At 45.9% G+C, this 16,000-nt stretch overlaps 1 protein-coding gene across 1 annotated transcript; it reads left to right on the forward strand.

Moving 5' to 3' along the window:
• Positions 1 to 283: 283 nt before the first annotated feature.
• On the forward strand, positions 284 to 12,414 carry LOC119386592 (uncharacterized). Its single transcript, XM_037653879.2, has 5 exons — positions 284 to 1,062; positions 4,597 to 4,675; positions 4,831 to 5,005; positions 11,571 to 11,733; positions 11,807 to 12,414. The coding sequence occupies exons 1-3, from the start codon at positions 625 to 627 to the stop codon at positions 4,902 to 4,904; spliced, it is 591 nt and encodes a 196-aa protein (XP_037509807.1). The 5' UTR covers positions 284 to 624; the 3' UTR covers positions 4,905 to 5,005; positions 11,571 to 11,733; positions 11,807 to 12,414.
• The last annotated feature ends 3,586 nt before the right edge of the window (positions 12,415 to 16,000 follow it).

Raw genomic sequence — 16,000 nt, forward strand, 5'->3', positions numbered from 1 at the left:
TGCGCCATATGAGTACTAATGACAGACTCGCATGTTATGCTATCAAGCATCAGTTATCTTAGAAAGCCCTAGCTTTACTCATTTTGCCTTACCGCTGCTAAATATTACTCAGTTTTACGTTGCAGCGGCAGCGCAACGAGAAATCTCGATAATATGCAGTCGGCGAGTACACAACGGAGCCGTTTCTGAACGGCTGCCGCGGTGTCTTGCCATGCAGACTACAGTTTTCGTCTGCTAGCGGAAGCTTGTTGCGCCGCCAGCGCCACCAAACCAGAAGCTGCCCGGTTTGTCTGACGCGGGGAGTTTTGCTGGTTCTAGAAACGTTGATACATACGTTGTTAGAAAGCACTAAAAAATTATGTAATGATCATGGTAGTATTGACAGCGCCATCTCGTACACTTAGCTTAGGACACCATCATCTCAGCCAAACTCTATGATCTCAGCCATGTCTCAGCGCACAATCGGCACAATCTCGGAGGTCATGTGCTACGTTGGACCTTGCGTTGGACGGCGCGACTCCTCGTCCCTCTGCTTTCGCCTTCACGAACTCGTTGTGCTGTCTTTGTGCGCGCTCAAGTCAAACAGCAACAGTTTGTCGGTAATGTTAACAACGCCGCAACAAGATGGGACGCAGATGTTTCGTTGAGAACTGCAAAAGCGGGTACAAGTGTTGCAAGGAAAAGGTGATCATCTTCAAGGCTCCGAATGATCCTGAACGTGTGCAAGCATGGGCTGCTGCGATCCCTGGTGACCGTCAGTTTACGTCGAGGGAATTTATCTGCGAGAAGCACTTCTCAAGCAGCATGATGAGGCGGGATAAATACTACGGCGTGCTTGGAGGCCAGGTAATCCTAGACCACCCGAAAAAACCTGGACTACTTCCGGACGCTGTTCCCTGCGTCTTTCTTCCGTCTCCAGCACCTCCGAAAAAGAAGCGGATTCGCCGGGGAGCGTCATCAAGTATTAGTCAAGATGCCGTTAAACGGTCAGGAGATCCAGGAACATCAACAGCGGTGGGCATCGGCGATGTCAACGGCCCGCGAGGGGCAACAGAAAGTCGGGTTGGTCGCATGCTACTCAGCGTTTGAGGCCCGTGAGGAGAATCAGCCCTCTTTGCCGCATTCACGCGACGACGTTCTTCCATGTGCTAGCACCAATAGCCGCTTCCATCTTCCATGTGCTAGCACCAGGAGCAGCAAGCTACCACTTTTGCGGCGACAGACGTGCAGTTATGGTTTCTCGTGTATACATTACTTGCTTCACAGTCTCATGAAAGCTTGTACGGAATCGCCATGAAAGCATGGAAGGCGTCAAAGGCCTATATTTCTCTAAACTCGGGAAAGCTTCAGCAACTTCTCCATCGCATATGATCAGGAGCTAGCAGTGAGTGAAAAGGGGCAAAAGTAGGCGAAATCTTCTCGAGCGTAGATGAGCAGTAAGGTGGTACAGGGGCGTAGCCAGGGAGGGGGGTTTAAACCACCCCGAAAACTTTCAGTTTTGCTTGCTTATATATACACGTACACATACAACCGCACGCACGAACATACATGACGTATGGTTGAACCACCCCGACAAAAATTTCTGGCTACACCTCTGAGGTGGTACTCCGTTTCGAAACCGCGATACCACAAAGGTGTTCACATGTCACACTAGCCTCCACAACGTTCCAGGCATCGGTGAACTTTTGCCATGTTTCACAGAAGCATTCTCTGTGGTGATGGTGCTGCAAAGAACAAGTTCCTTGGTACCCAATCAGAATGCGCCACAGCTGACGGATTTGTATTCTTGAGGTAGAAATCCTGCTTCTTGATGCCTCTGAAACACAATGCCAAGACAACATGCTGCGTGTTCGCAAAATGTGCTGCATGCTGTTTATGGAGTGCATAGCTGCCAGAAAAGCTACGTCAAAACAGAAAAGGCACAAAGACATACACAGCGTCTCTCAAACGGTGAACTCAGCATACAAGCTCATGTCCGGTTGTAAACTACACCACCGTGAATTCGAGGAGGTGTGCTCATTGAACATTAACTTCGCTCACGCCACGCAATAACATGGATGCTTCCAGCTGTCATGAGAGCTTGGTGTCTAAGACCACGACAGCTAGACGGGGACAAGTGGACGCCTAGGTTGCTGTCTGTTGAGGGAAGCACAGAATATAATTAATTGTATTACTCAATTTTTTAAAGTTTACTGATGCAAGGTTTATTCCAGATGTTTACTACGTGTCTAGAATCAATCGAGCCATTGATTCTGGATGTAAAGGTTTCTGTGGAGAGAAGGGGGGGGGATTGGCCCGGGCTAGGGTGTACCCCTGCTTATAATGCCACTTAGCCCATACTGCGTGATTACATAATCAAGTCCAGTAAAGGTAGTTTTCCAGCAGTGGTGGGGTTTGAAAAAGTAATACTTTGTGCAATTACAAGTTTTTGTAGGACGGCAGTCTTTTACTTGATTGTTAATTACAGTGCGCAGCACATGTATCTATTTGAACAGGCCGTCTTGTTTTATTTAGATTGTTTCACAAAAATTTGTAGTGCAATTTGTTCTAATTGCCTTCCAGAAGGAGTTCATGCAGGGCGATTAAGTTTTAATACCTTATTACGGTTGGCATTTATAAGCACTTCCACCTGCTACAGTGGCCAATGCAACTTTGCTGAGACATTGTGGTGTCACAGTATTCCAGTGTCTTGGTTCTGCTTCTCGACTGCGGAAAAAGTTCATGTTAAAGAACTTGTCAAAATTAAAGACAAAGCCTTCCTTACTGTAATTTTCATAGAGCACAGAGTAGATTTCAGGTAAAAAGGACCAATCAATTATTAAAAGCCCTATTTGATTAACTGCCCACGAATCAGGACCTTAACGATTCTAAGAGAACAGACTTTTGGGCTAGTTGGTTAGTTGCGTTCAGTGAAGCCATAGCGCTGATAAGACAGGGACCACAGAGAGAGGACGGGACGTGCGCAACTCACAACTGAATCTTTATTTTGGAAAACATGTTGTACTTATACAACAATGAAAAAAACAGCAAACATCACCAAAAACCGTATCAGAGGCGCAAGCCTGCATCATTCAGCTACGTGATTTCCTTTGTACTTCGAGCAAACGAGGGCACGCTGACACAATTGGTATTTTCTCTAGCAATCAACCAGGCCTCGACAATCTCCCACGTATCCTTATCAAAGTTCCTAAGCAAAACTACACATTCATTGAACAAAGGTCGGCAGCCACAGTCATTACAATGCACTGATACGTGCCCATCGCGGTAACAGTTAAGCTTCTGTTCGTGCTTTCCGAGCCTATCATTCAGGCATCTGCCTGAATGATAGGCTCAGAGAGCACAACGATTCTATCCATGAAGTGCAGCATCAAGCACTTCATCACACAACAAACACCTTGGTTGTTCTGAAAGTACGAATGTCATCGGAATAGTCTTTTCGATAGTAAAAAGATTTTACTATTGGATAAAGATATTTACATAGTATGCACTTCCAGTACTTGAAGTGACGCTTCAGGGAAAACTTCATTCAATTACAAATACGAAGCGTATTGTGCAGAAATGTTAGGTGGCCTGAGGAAATGGGCTTAAAGAAACCTAGGGCTGTCTGCAGGGGAACAAACAGCAGTAAGCTAATATCACCCTTCGTGGTATAAAAACACATGCATTTGTGTATATAATTTTTTTTTTGTTATGCATTGGTACAACAATTTGCGGTTCCAGACTTAAATGAATGGCATTTGAAACGATGAAAAATCTTTGGACAGGGACTAGAGCCAGTTTTTTGACCAAGTGGTCTTGTCTTCTTCAGTGCAGTGACAATCCCAGTTCAAGGATTTTTCCTCTCTCCATTTCCCCCTGAGCTTCGGTCTTATTTGGCCTTTGGAAAACCATGGGAACTTCTCCAAAAAGAGTGAGGTTTTAGTTGCTGAAGAAGCTGCTTTGAAATGGCTTCGATCGATCACATCTGAGATAAATCTTAAACTGGAATCCAAGTACAAGTTATCTTGATGCTTTTATCAAGTGCATGAAGCAGTGCATGCTAGGAATATGGAACGTGTTTTGCATACAATGCTCCACTACGAACGCGTAGAGAATACAGAAAAAACACTGTTGTTAAGTGTGTCTGCTGTGAAATAAATCACTGCTTTCTTGACGCACCGTACACTGCCCTGGGGAAGTGTCACAGGGGCTTGCGATGCCTTAGAATCCTCTGTCAGCCAGCTTAGTGCGACTCCATTCATATTCATTGGCACTTCAAAAGAGGTGCACATTAAAGCAGTGTGTAGTGTCTGGCTTTCTGCATTGTGGGAAATAATTTACTAATATCTTGTGCAGCTGCACACTGAAAATCGTTGACAGAGGAAAAACCTGTTCAGCTCTCATGGCTCCCACCACAGAAATGTGCACTGGCAAAGCCATTTTCATAAACACAACACATCCTTTAATATTTCTAAGCATAGTGCAATGAACACATGCTTTGCATGAAACATTTTTAATACCACAAAAGAAGGCCAGATAGATAAAGACTGTGCAGTCTAGAGAAGATATTGGGCTCACATGTGTACACTGATTTATTCCTATGCACCATGCATTCAGGAACCCGTGCAGGAAAATGTGTGCCAGGGAGCTGCAAGAACAGTGGCAATCCAGACAACACTGCAGTGCCACTCTGTTGGTAAGTTGGCCATACACTTAAAAGACAATGCACATCTAAGCAGGAAATTTACAAAAGTTGTCGAGCTAAACAACAATGTTCATTGTTTATAAAATATAGGGTACATGGCCACTCCAAGGGAGTAGTGCTTATTTGTGTTATTTTAACCATTCCAGCTACGCAGGTGTTCACGAGCCTAAAGATGCTGGCTTCTGTCCAGACTCAGACACAACATGCCTGCATCACATGAAGTGGCAACTGCAGTCAGTTTTGCCCCATGCTGCAGTTTTCAGGCCTCTCAGTGGTTCATCACCTGGACGACCCTCAGGGATGTGATAACTGTGCCAAGAGGTGAAGACTTGATGCATGCTGCTACATTTACACAAAAAGCTCATAATTTGTGCCAAGACATCGTTTTTGCGGTCTTTCGGAGAAGGGGAAGACAGCAGGTGCTCGGTATAAATAGGTTCATTCCAGCAGTTCACTGCGTGCCTGTATTTGGGCACAACTTAAGAAGGCGGGAGAGGTCCCACCCAAATGACCATAGCATACCAACCAGTTGGCTCCACAACTAAAGAAATACTAGTCTTATTTATGTTCTCGGCCATGTATTCGACAGTACTGACTGTGGAGTCACCATATGTCCGTCTCATTACGTCAGCCTAGAGTGTGCAGAGGGGAAGGTTGGCCGACATGTGGTGGCACCCTAAGATGGCCGTGGTAACTGTGCAGCATAAGAAGTGGCACCTTTGTGCTAAAGTCTGCCCAAACTCCATGAGAACCTCGTGTGCACTGACTGTGTCCTTTGTTAGCTTGACCACAGGGCTAAATACTGCTAGTGCATTTTGAAGCGCTTTCAATTGGCTAAACCACAAACGAGGTCTGCCAAAGGGTATAATTCACAAAGCCCGTTGGAGTGAACAAATGTGCATTGACGAATGTACTGGTGGGTTTGGAAATGACGATGTGCAGCAGTATGTGCTGTTGGAATGGGTTCAGTGCACGACAAATGGCTGGCTCAGGCACAAAGTGTTTAAAATAGCATGGGTGTAGCATACGTGGTGCCGCCCAGTGCTGCCTCACATGAATGCAGAAGAAAACAATATGGTACAGACTGAGACTGAAGGAAGTACCAGGCAAGGATGAACACGAGATCCTGGTTTTTGACCAACTTTGCTTTAGGTTGAGGTTTAAGACCCAGTACAATGATTTCAAAGTTTTGTGAAAAAAAAATATACAAGTTTTAAAATATAAGATATGCAAATATCAGGTGTCCCCCCTTGAGATTCACCTTTCAAGCCCCATATTTGAATTGCTTGACTCTTAAATGTGGCACACATTTCTTAACGGGGGATGCGGGGCTAAAGAGTCAACTTTTCAACTGCTGCACTAATTTTGATGAAAATTGCTAAGATGGTTTATCTTCTTATTAGAACATATTGCAAATTTCAGCACCCTAAGGGGAATACAAAAGGACCTGTGGCTGTTATAATGATCAAATATGTATTGGCAACTCAGGAAAACTATCATTTCAAAAATAATGAAAATGTACTAATTGTTTACATTAGATGCTTTCTAGATGGTTTGTAGTGCAGGATAAGGCCAATCACGTATTTTTTATGACGTTTCTGTAAAAGTGACATCACTCTAAAAGTGAAGATCATTTTTTTTCTTGTCACTGCATTTCAGACATCCTAATTTTTTTTTATTGTGTTGGAAAATACTTAGGGACCAAAAAAGTGCCTTATCTTGTTCTTGACAAAATTTCAGTCTAGAAAGAGCTTTGTAAGCAGCTACTGGCAAAGCAGTTTGGAAATCATAATTTTATTAAGAGGTTCATTCCCTCCAAAAGTGCAAACTGAGAAAAATGAGTTCAAGGATTTCACAACAAGCTATTTATTTTGATGGTCAAAAGAAATTAATCCAAGTGACCTGCTGCAATAGGTACGGCCTTCCTCATCAACATGACGCTGTTCTGTGACAATTGCATTGAATCGTCTTCATTTTTTGGCAGCGTTCGAGCTGTGAATGTTGCTCACAACACGTGTTGGCGAAACCAGCTGAGGATGGTCACGTGATATGTTTCCGCCAATTAGAGCTTCGGTTCTGGTTTGCCAGCGACCTCTGCTTTCACCGAGGCAAAAAATGTGCATTTTTAACTGATTTTGTTTGTCCTCTAGTGCACTCGCCACAGAAGGTCTTTCGTGACTAAAAGGCATAAAAAACAAACATTCTAACACGGGCATTCACTTCGTGTTCGCCTTCTTGGCCGCTTTGCAGCCACCCCTTCAGATGGGTGTTTCAGAGATGCTTTCAACAGCGAATGCACGCCAACGTCGCGTAAAAAGAATTTGTTTGATACTTTTCTGCTGCACAGATAAGAAAACTTGGTGAGCATGTTCATTAATGAACTAGCAATCTAAAACAACTCTAATTTGAAAATGCATATTTTTCACGAAGATATTTTTTTTAGCCCCGCATCCCCCTGAAGTCCTTCGAAATAGCAGAAATGAAGTGCAAAAGTGAAAGCTGCTTTCTATTTCAAGAGGCACTGTAGAGCACAAGCTTTCTGGCATGCTTCAAATGTTTATTATGCTTGGTTTTAAAATGCAATGTAACTAAAAAATCCTCGGTCACCTACCATTATTTATCTATGTCAGCAGTTTGTTGGAAGCCATTGATGATGAATCTGATCGTTGGACTATGACTATGTAAAATTTTTTTTTTCAAATCACCGGGAAACAGAAGTGCGCATTACAAGCAAGTTATCGTTGAAGGGTATTTCTAACAGGTGTGCACAATGGAAAACGAAACTGAAGCTAAAGAAAAGCTGTACCTTTGCATGTTATAACAAAAAAGTGGTACGATTTTCACTTGATTGTTTAACCTGAGCGATATGTTAACTGAAAATATGCTAGGAGCAGGGGTGAGACGGCTGGAACTGAATTGGGAGCAGTTTTTGGAGCAGCAAAATTTCTATTTTGGAGCACAAGAATCTTGATTTGGAGCAGTTAGCGGCATTTAATATATTGTCCTAGGAGCTTGAAAAAACAAATTTGTAGCAACTTGGGGGGACAAGTTTAATTGGCTTAGATTACACAACAATGAAGCAGGAGAAAGTTTTTTTAGCAGATTATCACCAGGTATGAATTACACTACCTTTTTCCATACCATGAGGCCTGTCTAGCCTGTGTAACAAACATATGAAATACTAATTAAAGAAAGGTTCTGGAAACTATGTTCACCTCAAACATTTCAAAAAGAAAGAAAAACGAAAAAGTTTCACACTTATCAACAATAAAATAAAATTGTGATTGCACAAGAATTGTAGTTACATAGCGGTAGGCCTTTGCTTAAAGGGGTCATGAACCACTTTTCCAAGTAATGATCTAATGGCCTCAGTATCGGAGTGTACTGCCTCCCGAATCGATTGCCGCAAAAATTTCTCGGATCCGTCAAGAATCAGCGGAGTTACGGGGGTTTGGCGCACGCTCCCAGCGCTTTCTCTCTTTTCTCGTGCCGGCGAGCGCAGTGGAAGCTAGACAGGGAGGGATGGCATGGGGGAAAGAAGTTACGCCAGCGCGCGTCATGAAACGCGATCGCTCTCCCGCTGTGATTCGCTTGCGCGAGTGCGGCTACCGTGTACTGAGGAGTGCGGCGCCGGCAAGTGGCGGCACCCCGCGGCAAGAAGCGCATCTGATCCGGACGCCGCTCTCGATTTACGTCGGCTATCGGCCAATAAGCATGCTATGTCTCTTGCGACGTACAGCGGACAGACGCCCCGCCCACCGACGAGAGTGAGAACCGGCCTCTGTTTGAAAAGAGGGTGCCTGGGGAAACGGCAACTTCGCGCTCCGCTTGTGGCCATTACGCGGCGCGCACGACTGTAATATTTGGCAGAGCAGTTCATAGCCGTGTCAGCTTTCCGCAGGATGTGTTTTTTCAATCAGCCCAAGGGGTGCTTCATGACCCCTTTAAGATTAGTGATATGATTTAGCAGATTACTGCTTTGGCTTTTTGTACGTCTGCTTCGTCTGCTTGTTTAGCTTTTCAAGCTTCTCAAGAGCTTCGTGTAGGTCAATGTTACTCTTTGTCAGGAGACCATCACAATAAGCCCCTTCAGCTATCTGCTCGGCTGCATGGTTGGCATAGCATCATGTGTACTGCACGCTTTTAACAGAAGACAACAAAAGCGCATTGCACTGCCGTTCGCTGCCACCTCGTGCGGGACCACCTTCAAGAGTGCGGCGCGGGTGCCAAGAAACCTCACCGCACTGACTATCTCATCGAACGCACGCGTATGACACTGCAAAAGTAACACCGTTATAAGCGCACTGTACAGTTTTATAGGCACCGTACAGTCGAGTTTTCCAGTGCGACTGCAGCGCCAGAGCACGAAGCCTCGCGGATAAAAAAAGCAATAATGAGACGGGGTCGGTCAAAATGGAACGCGATGCACGCGTCTCCCTCCCTGCATGCGTAGGCGGATTGCAGCCGGGCTACATGAGGGATGCATTCGCGCGCCAGTTTTCTGCGTGCCCCTAACACCCAATGTCAGCGAACTTGGGACGGGCCAGTGCAAGCAACGCAGTGCCCTTTGGTCACTGTACGGTGCCTATTGGGGGACAACACAAACGCGCTTCGCATTAGTCCGCTGTCACCCTCTCGTGCGAAACCGCTAGTGCAGGGGTTCTCAAACTTTCTGGCTTTGGGAAACCCCAGTGGCTTCTCCAGAGTGCCGTGAAACCCCTAACTTTTTCTTGAGCATGAAGACAATCGAAAGTGGGGGGGGATAGGTGATAATGCCTTTCAACACGCGCAACCACAGTATCAACACTGCCTGCATTGGCCTGTTCTCTTTTCTTTAATATTGAAGACGATCGTCGTTGATGTAAATTCCCAATAATACATAGACTTGTGATTCCCCACCACCACCACCCCCGCGCCGCGAGTCGTGTAAAGCACCCGCCGACCATACACTGCATTCTTCAGGCACCGTGCAGCGTAAGCAATGTGTTTACGCAAACGAAACACCGGATGTACAGAGGCCTGTTTTATTTTTTGCAAAACAGAAAAGGAGGCATGCCAGTTGCAAAGTGAAACGGCCGTCGAACGCTGTATACACCGGTCGTAAAGCTCGTGTAGCCCACAGCTGGCACGAAGCGACGCCTGTTACGCGTATCAAAGCGCTCGTTGCGCGTTTTGATTACGAAACCGAAATATCGGCACGTATGAAAACTGCCATGTGATTGCCGATGCCCATGAGCCACGAATAAAGCACCGAGGGGCGTGTTAATGTCATTTGAACTGGTTTGAACGCTCACAAGCATGAATTACCGGCGCTTCGCACGTTCTGTCACCACAGGTCTGCAAATCATGCAAGTTTCATGGCGTCCACTAGATCACGAATCTTTAGTACTGCTACCTCGTGGGTCTCTCGCTACCTGCAGACACCTGATGTGCGGATGCAGCGTGCAATGGCTTCGCTAAATGTAAAATGCAATGTAAATTTGCTCATCTAAATAAATTAGTTGCTAATGGGAGTAAAACGGGAGCGGGTTGCATTCGTTCTGGCCACTTGCACAACGCTAGGTTGTCCTTCACGGAACTTCCGCGGAACCCAGTTTGAGAACCAATGTAGAGCATCATGGAGACGTGTCGCATGCAGAAAGCTAGCTGATGCTGCATTGTCGCAACAAGGTACTTGCCCACGGCAAATGCACGCACAGGTGCCCACACGCAGCAGCGTCGACAGGAAAACCGCAGCGACCGGAAGAACATGCTATGCAAAACCTGAGAGTCAAACCCGCTACGCATGCCACTCCGTAGTTTTCGCGAAGCCACAGTAGCGCCTGAACACACAGCCTAGCAAGTAGAAGCAGCACGCTCGGGGCACGGCAGCACATTTTTGCGCCGTCACGCATATTTACAACAGTCCAGAGGAAATTATGGCGGTGCCATGGTAGCCTTCATTAGAAAGGTGCATATAAGAAACACACTTGGGCTCATCTAATGTGTTCTGCAAATATATTATTTTCTTGGTATTTCTGGTGCTGCTTGGAAAGTCATGTGAACTCGGCCTTTTTTCCCACCGACGCTGACATAGGCATCAAAATTCTTGCTCAATTGAGGCTGTTTTGGAGCAGTTCGGCGCAATTTCTGTGATTTTTGTGCTTTAGGAGCAGCTTGGCGCAGGAAAACAGAATCGCATCAAAAATGCGCAATATGCGCAGCTGTCTCACCCCTGCTAGAGCCCACCTAAGAGCAATGCTTAGAAACTAGCCAGTATTATCTGCTCAGTGCCGTTGGGTTAAGCTTCTCTGACCTGGTGCTGAGGCCCATGCTTGCTTTTTATTTTTCAAAACATGATTGTAATTTTTATATAACTAAAATTAGACCTATATTTGTAAAAGCCCAGTGGCCGGCATGGAAAAATGTGCCCCCCCCCTTGTGATTATTCTGGATTTACGCCACTGCACTCATTCAGCAATATTTATGCATGACATATGCACATAATAGGCAGTGTAATTGCAATTACTTATGCTGCTCTTGCATGAAAGGCGAATCGGATATTAGGTAGCAGATTTAAACGTCACTTGGCAAAGTACTCTGTTCGTTTGAATAATGTTTGTACATAACCAGCCAATCTAACTTGTATGGTTGTAATACTGAAAAAGAAAGCCTAATTTCGGTACAAGCTATTTGAGTTTAAGAACCAATCATGTACTCACCATCCTAGTTTTGCAAACAGTCTTATAGTGCCTTTTTTATTTTGTAGCATCATGCAAATAACCATGACTGAATTGAGCTTGGGTAGATGAGGAACTGTTAAAAGTGACGAAAGTGTAGCTGTTGCTATATGTAGGCATGAAATGCAGTAGTTGTTACATTTTGAAACAGTAAATGCACTTTCCAGCTCTTCTACCAGAAGCGAGCGGGCATGGTGAACGAGCTTGTTGACTCACAAGTCGACCTGGCAGGTGGTGGGTCCAAGCTACTGCACAGGGTACCTCTGACACAGCGTGCTTTTCATGCACAATGGCTGCATTTTGCACATTGAGGAAGTGCAAGTCAGAGAGGTAAACACGCAGTACTATTAATGGCATGTATATTGTTCAAATATTAATGAAGCCATCTGCTTCTCTTTTGCAGTGACCCGAATTCTGCAATGGCGTCTCAATGGAAGGGCTTGTGAAGTGCTTGGTTTGCATTAAGAAGCTAAGCATGAGCATAAATTCGCTGACAACAGTGTTATGTTTGTGTTTTGCTGAAGAGGAAGCCTTGCATAAGGCTGCCTGCAGGCCAACAGTCCTTCAAGCAGGCGCATTGCCCTCCCAAGCTGCGAGTGTGAGGCACCTGACACAGCGAGCTACTACCATGCGACCATAATGGCTTTCAGTTGCCGCTTCAACCTTGAGGAGACAACGGCATTTGTAAAGATGCCGGTCCGTTCCCACAGCTAAGCGAGTGGTTATGTGCTTCGGGGTGGCAGACCCTTTGAAGAGCCCAGATGTCCATGCTGTGCCCCAACGCCCTGTAGCCTTCACATGCTAAGAGTGGAGAGAGCAGCGATTACACTCGTGTCGAGGACCCTTGAAACTGGTGCTTGTGATGTCATTGGACTGACCAACTTGGAGCGATTTCCCCACCTAGTGGTCTGGGGAGGAGAAATCCTTTAAAATGGGCCATTGAGCTCACACTCTTCATGCAGATTTTATCATTTAAGTCGTGTAAATGAAATGCTATTATTTTTCCCTTTATTTAGCCCTGTATCTGCCTCTGCATCTTCTTCCTGAGGTTCCAGTGCCTGCGCAGGCCGGTCACGACACCGGGTACTATTCGTTTATGCAAAATATATTTTAGATTTGGACATCGCACTGACACACTGGTATCGCATTTTCAGGGCGAAATTTCAGAAATGGAACCCTGACCTTCATTTTCTTTTCAAATTGTGAGCCTACCATTGGTGAAATTAACCACATTTGCGTTTCTAACAACTCTAAGGCAGTTTAGAGTTTGACATTAGTGTCCCTTGTTTGTAATGGTTAATATAAGTACACAATAAAGCTGTAAGAATAGAAGTACTCAAATGATGTTAGGGAGCAGTCAAAATGTTTAGTAGCTAGTGACTGGGTGGCTACACTGGTGTGATGCCACAGGTGTGATTGTCCCTGTCAGCAAAGGAACATCAAGGGCCTTATACTGCATCGCAAATGTAATAGGTGTAAAGCTTCACTTCTCTCAGTGTTCACATGTGCAACCACAAGGTAGTGGTTACATGCGGAAGAAATGTATTATGTACCTATCGTGAAATTTTCGGTAAGTGGCCCCTCCAAATTTCCGTGCTGCTCCAGGAAAGCGATCCCACCCCCTTCACCCAGCCCTGTGATCACACGCTGCGTCCAGGCAACAGTGGCCTTGAAAACAATACAGTCCTTCTTAGTAGCTTAATCTCTAAGCACCTGCACCTGAAATTGTTGTCGAAATTGCATTTTCTTCTTTCCTGCACAGTGATCGCATTCCGAACTTCATGCACGACCCGTATCGTGATTTTCAGTTTCCCCCGAGCTAAAGCATGGTCTTCGAGATCTGTGCATGCAATCCGAAGGTGGTACCTAAGACAAATGTAGAAAGCAAAATTAAGGCCTTTGAGGTCTGTGTCTGTGGCCCAGAGTCGTTGCATTGGCATGAGCTCATCATCGAAGGCGCTTCCATGCCATGGTTCCCGTGGTCGGATTGTGTTGCCTTTGTATTTCTTGCATTTGTGAGTTCGCATTGTAATTTGCCGTGCCACGAACAAGAGCCAGAAGATATCTAAAGAAGTCTGTGTGCACTTCATGTTTTTTCTTACGGATGAACTTTGCCGTCACCATATTGAATTATAATGCAGTTCTGTGAAAGCACTCCCCTCCTCCACTTTGCCAGTAATTTCGACTTTGGGAGGAGGGGGGTGGTAAATAGGGCGTTTTATATGAAATGTGTAAGAGAACAGAGACCTCTTTACCAACAAGCGGTGCAGAAACATAGCTCTCCAAGTGTTGGCCACGGTGTGTAATTTGCACTTGCGCCCAGAACGCCCGTACCAGAGGCGGTAGGACAGCAAGTTAGAGAGCCAAGGTGCGTGTGCAGTGTCCATTTGCTATCGGTAAATATAGGTGATACATCAATGTAACTCCAAATGTCAGTGAAATAATTTAACGTGCTGCATTGCCAGCGCGGCAACTGCCGGCTGATGTCAATGGGAGTAGAGCGGCCGTGTGGTTGAGACATGCTGCAGTGCACAGCACACAATGCGGAAAGCTGCATTCGCGAGGACTTGTTCACCCTCTCTCTGGACACTCAGGTCCTTCGTACTGCTTTCGCTGAACTCGAGTGGGCCCCAAGAGCCAAATGTAGAAATCTTCAAGTCACTGTGGCACACACCGGGGGTGTAGCTACAAATATTTTTGGGGGAAGGGGGTTGGACTCCCTTTATGTTCTTGCGTGTTTGTGCATGCGTGCGTGCATATATCTACACTAACTAAATGTAAAAATATCGGGGGTATTTAACACCCTGGCTACACCGCTCTCACAATACAGCTTCAATTCGGTGATCAAGCCCTTATGGTGCAGTAAGCTGTAGTTGTGATATCCGTTAGGTCAAGTTTTATCAGAGACTCTCAATACAGTAAAACCTCGGTGATACGATCACGGCTCGTACGAATTTTGGGGCGATATGAATTTATATGTGGTCCCGGCCAAGGCCCATTAGCCTGCAATCTATTCGAGTACGGTTGTTGCGAACTGACCTGCACCCCGCGACGTTTGATACGTACGTACGCTAACGCACAGGTACGAACAGGTGCTGCCCGCGCGGGCATGCGCGCTGCGCGACCATCAGCGGTGCGTCGTTGCCTCCGAGATAGTGCGCACGAACCTTGGAGGCCTTTGGCACCTTCGCGTTTAGATTACAGATGACGTTGACGTCGCGCTTTTTTTTTTTTTTTTTCTGACGCGCTGGCGCGTGCTCCTGTGCTCGAGGTAGCAACGTCTTTGTACTGAGTTAACACGTGCCTGCCACGTCGATGCAAGCCATGTCCCCGCTATCAGACGTCGTATGAAACAAGACTGAAACTTGGGCTGCGGGCCCGTCATGAAGTCCCATTAAAGGTGGACGAAGACCCAAAGAGACGAAGCGGACGGTCTTGGCGAAGGAGCTTGGCCTCTATCTATCGTGTGCAAAGAGCTTCTTAAGTCACTTTCGTCGCAGTACCCTGTTGTCATGCAGAAAAGCGCAGTAAGATTAGGAAGGGGCTACTAGCGTTCACAGGGCACAACACATCTGGTTCATTAATTACACACGCGTGCATGCACCGTATATTTACGAGTACAAGTATGATGGCTGACGTCTAAAAACTTTACTGGCAATCATTCAAAGCTGTTCATGACGTTGCTGCGGCCCTGAAAAACACTGAATCAAAATGTATGCCAACATTCTTTTTTCCCATACCAATTTTCCACGTTTTCTGGTGATACGAATTTCGGATGATACGAATATTTTTGGTAACCCCGCGAGATTCGTATCACCGAGGTTTCACTGTAATTTGTTTTATACACATATTCAACCAGGAGCATCCTCTTGCAAAAAACGGGGACAAGAAAGTTTTGGTGCAAATTGCACTATATTGTACAAATGCGAACCATGCCTTTTTTGTGTTTACCCTGTACTTTCTAAAATTGATACACAAATTGTGGTTAAAGGGGTACTGACATAAAATTTCGCGGCCGAGATAGCCTGCTGGATCGATTTCTGTGTACGTGCGTGTACCATCTGCAAAATATCGACAGCGAATAAAGCTTGGAAGGTATTTTATACGAATTTTGAAGTTCGGGTGCGCAATCCAGCATTCTAGGCCCCACCAATTGCATTGACACCCTCGGAGGTGACCCGAGGTGACCCCCCTACTTCCCCTACGTAACCGTTGTAGCCGGTACAACAAGTTATGATGACGTCGTAGCCGCCATTTCTGTTTTGACGCGCTCGCCGGGGCGCTGTTGGTGTCTCAAGGAAATCGTCGCCAACAGACGACGATGAGGAGGACGATGATAACGAGGACGATGATGGCGACGACATCGCGCAGCACGTGCGGCAAGCGTGCGAATGCGAGGAGACGACGCGAACAGCGCGGAAGTGCGTCACACTTCTGTGTGCTGACGTGATCGAGCGCTGGAGCCGCTAGGTGGTGATAGTTGCACCCGGAGGCTTGTCGTTTTTGAAACCGAAACTGACACTGGTCGGTAATGAGGAGCCTGTAATTAATTATCTGTCGCGCGCTGCAGCAAACGATGTGCCGTGTTATGACTAAC

Source organism: Rhipicephalus sanguineus, chromosome 3, assembly GCF_013339695.2.
Source record: "Rhipicephalus sanguineus isolate Rsan-2018 chromosome 3, BIME_Rsan_1.4, whole genome shotgun sequence".
Classification (NCBI taxonomy): domain Eukaryota; kingdom Metazoa; phylum Arthropoda; class Arachnida; order Ixodida; family Ixodidae; genus Rhipicephalus; species Rhipicephalus sanguineus.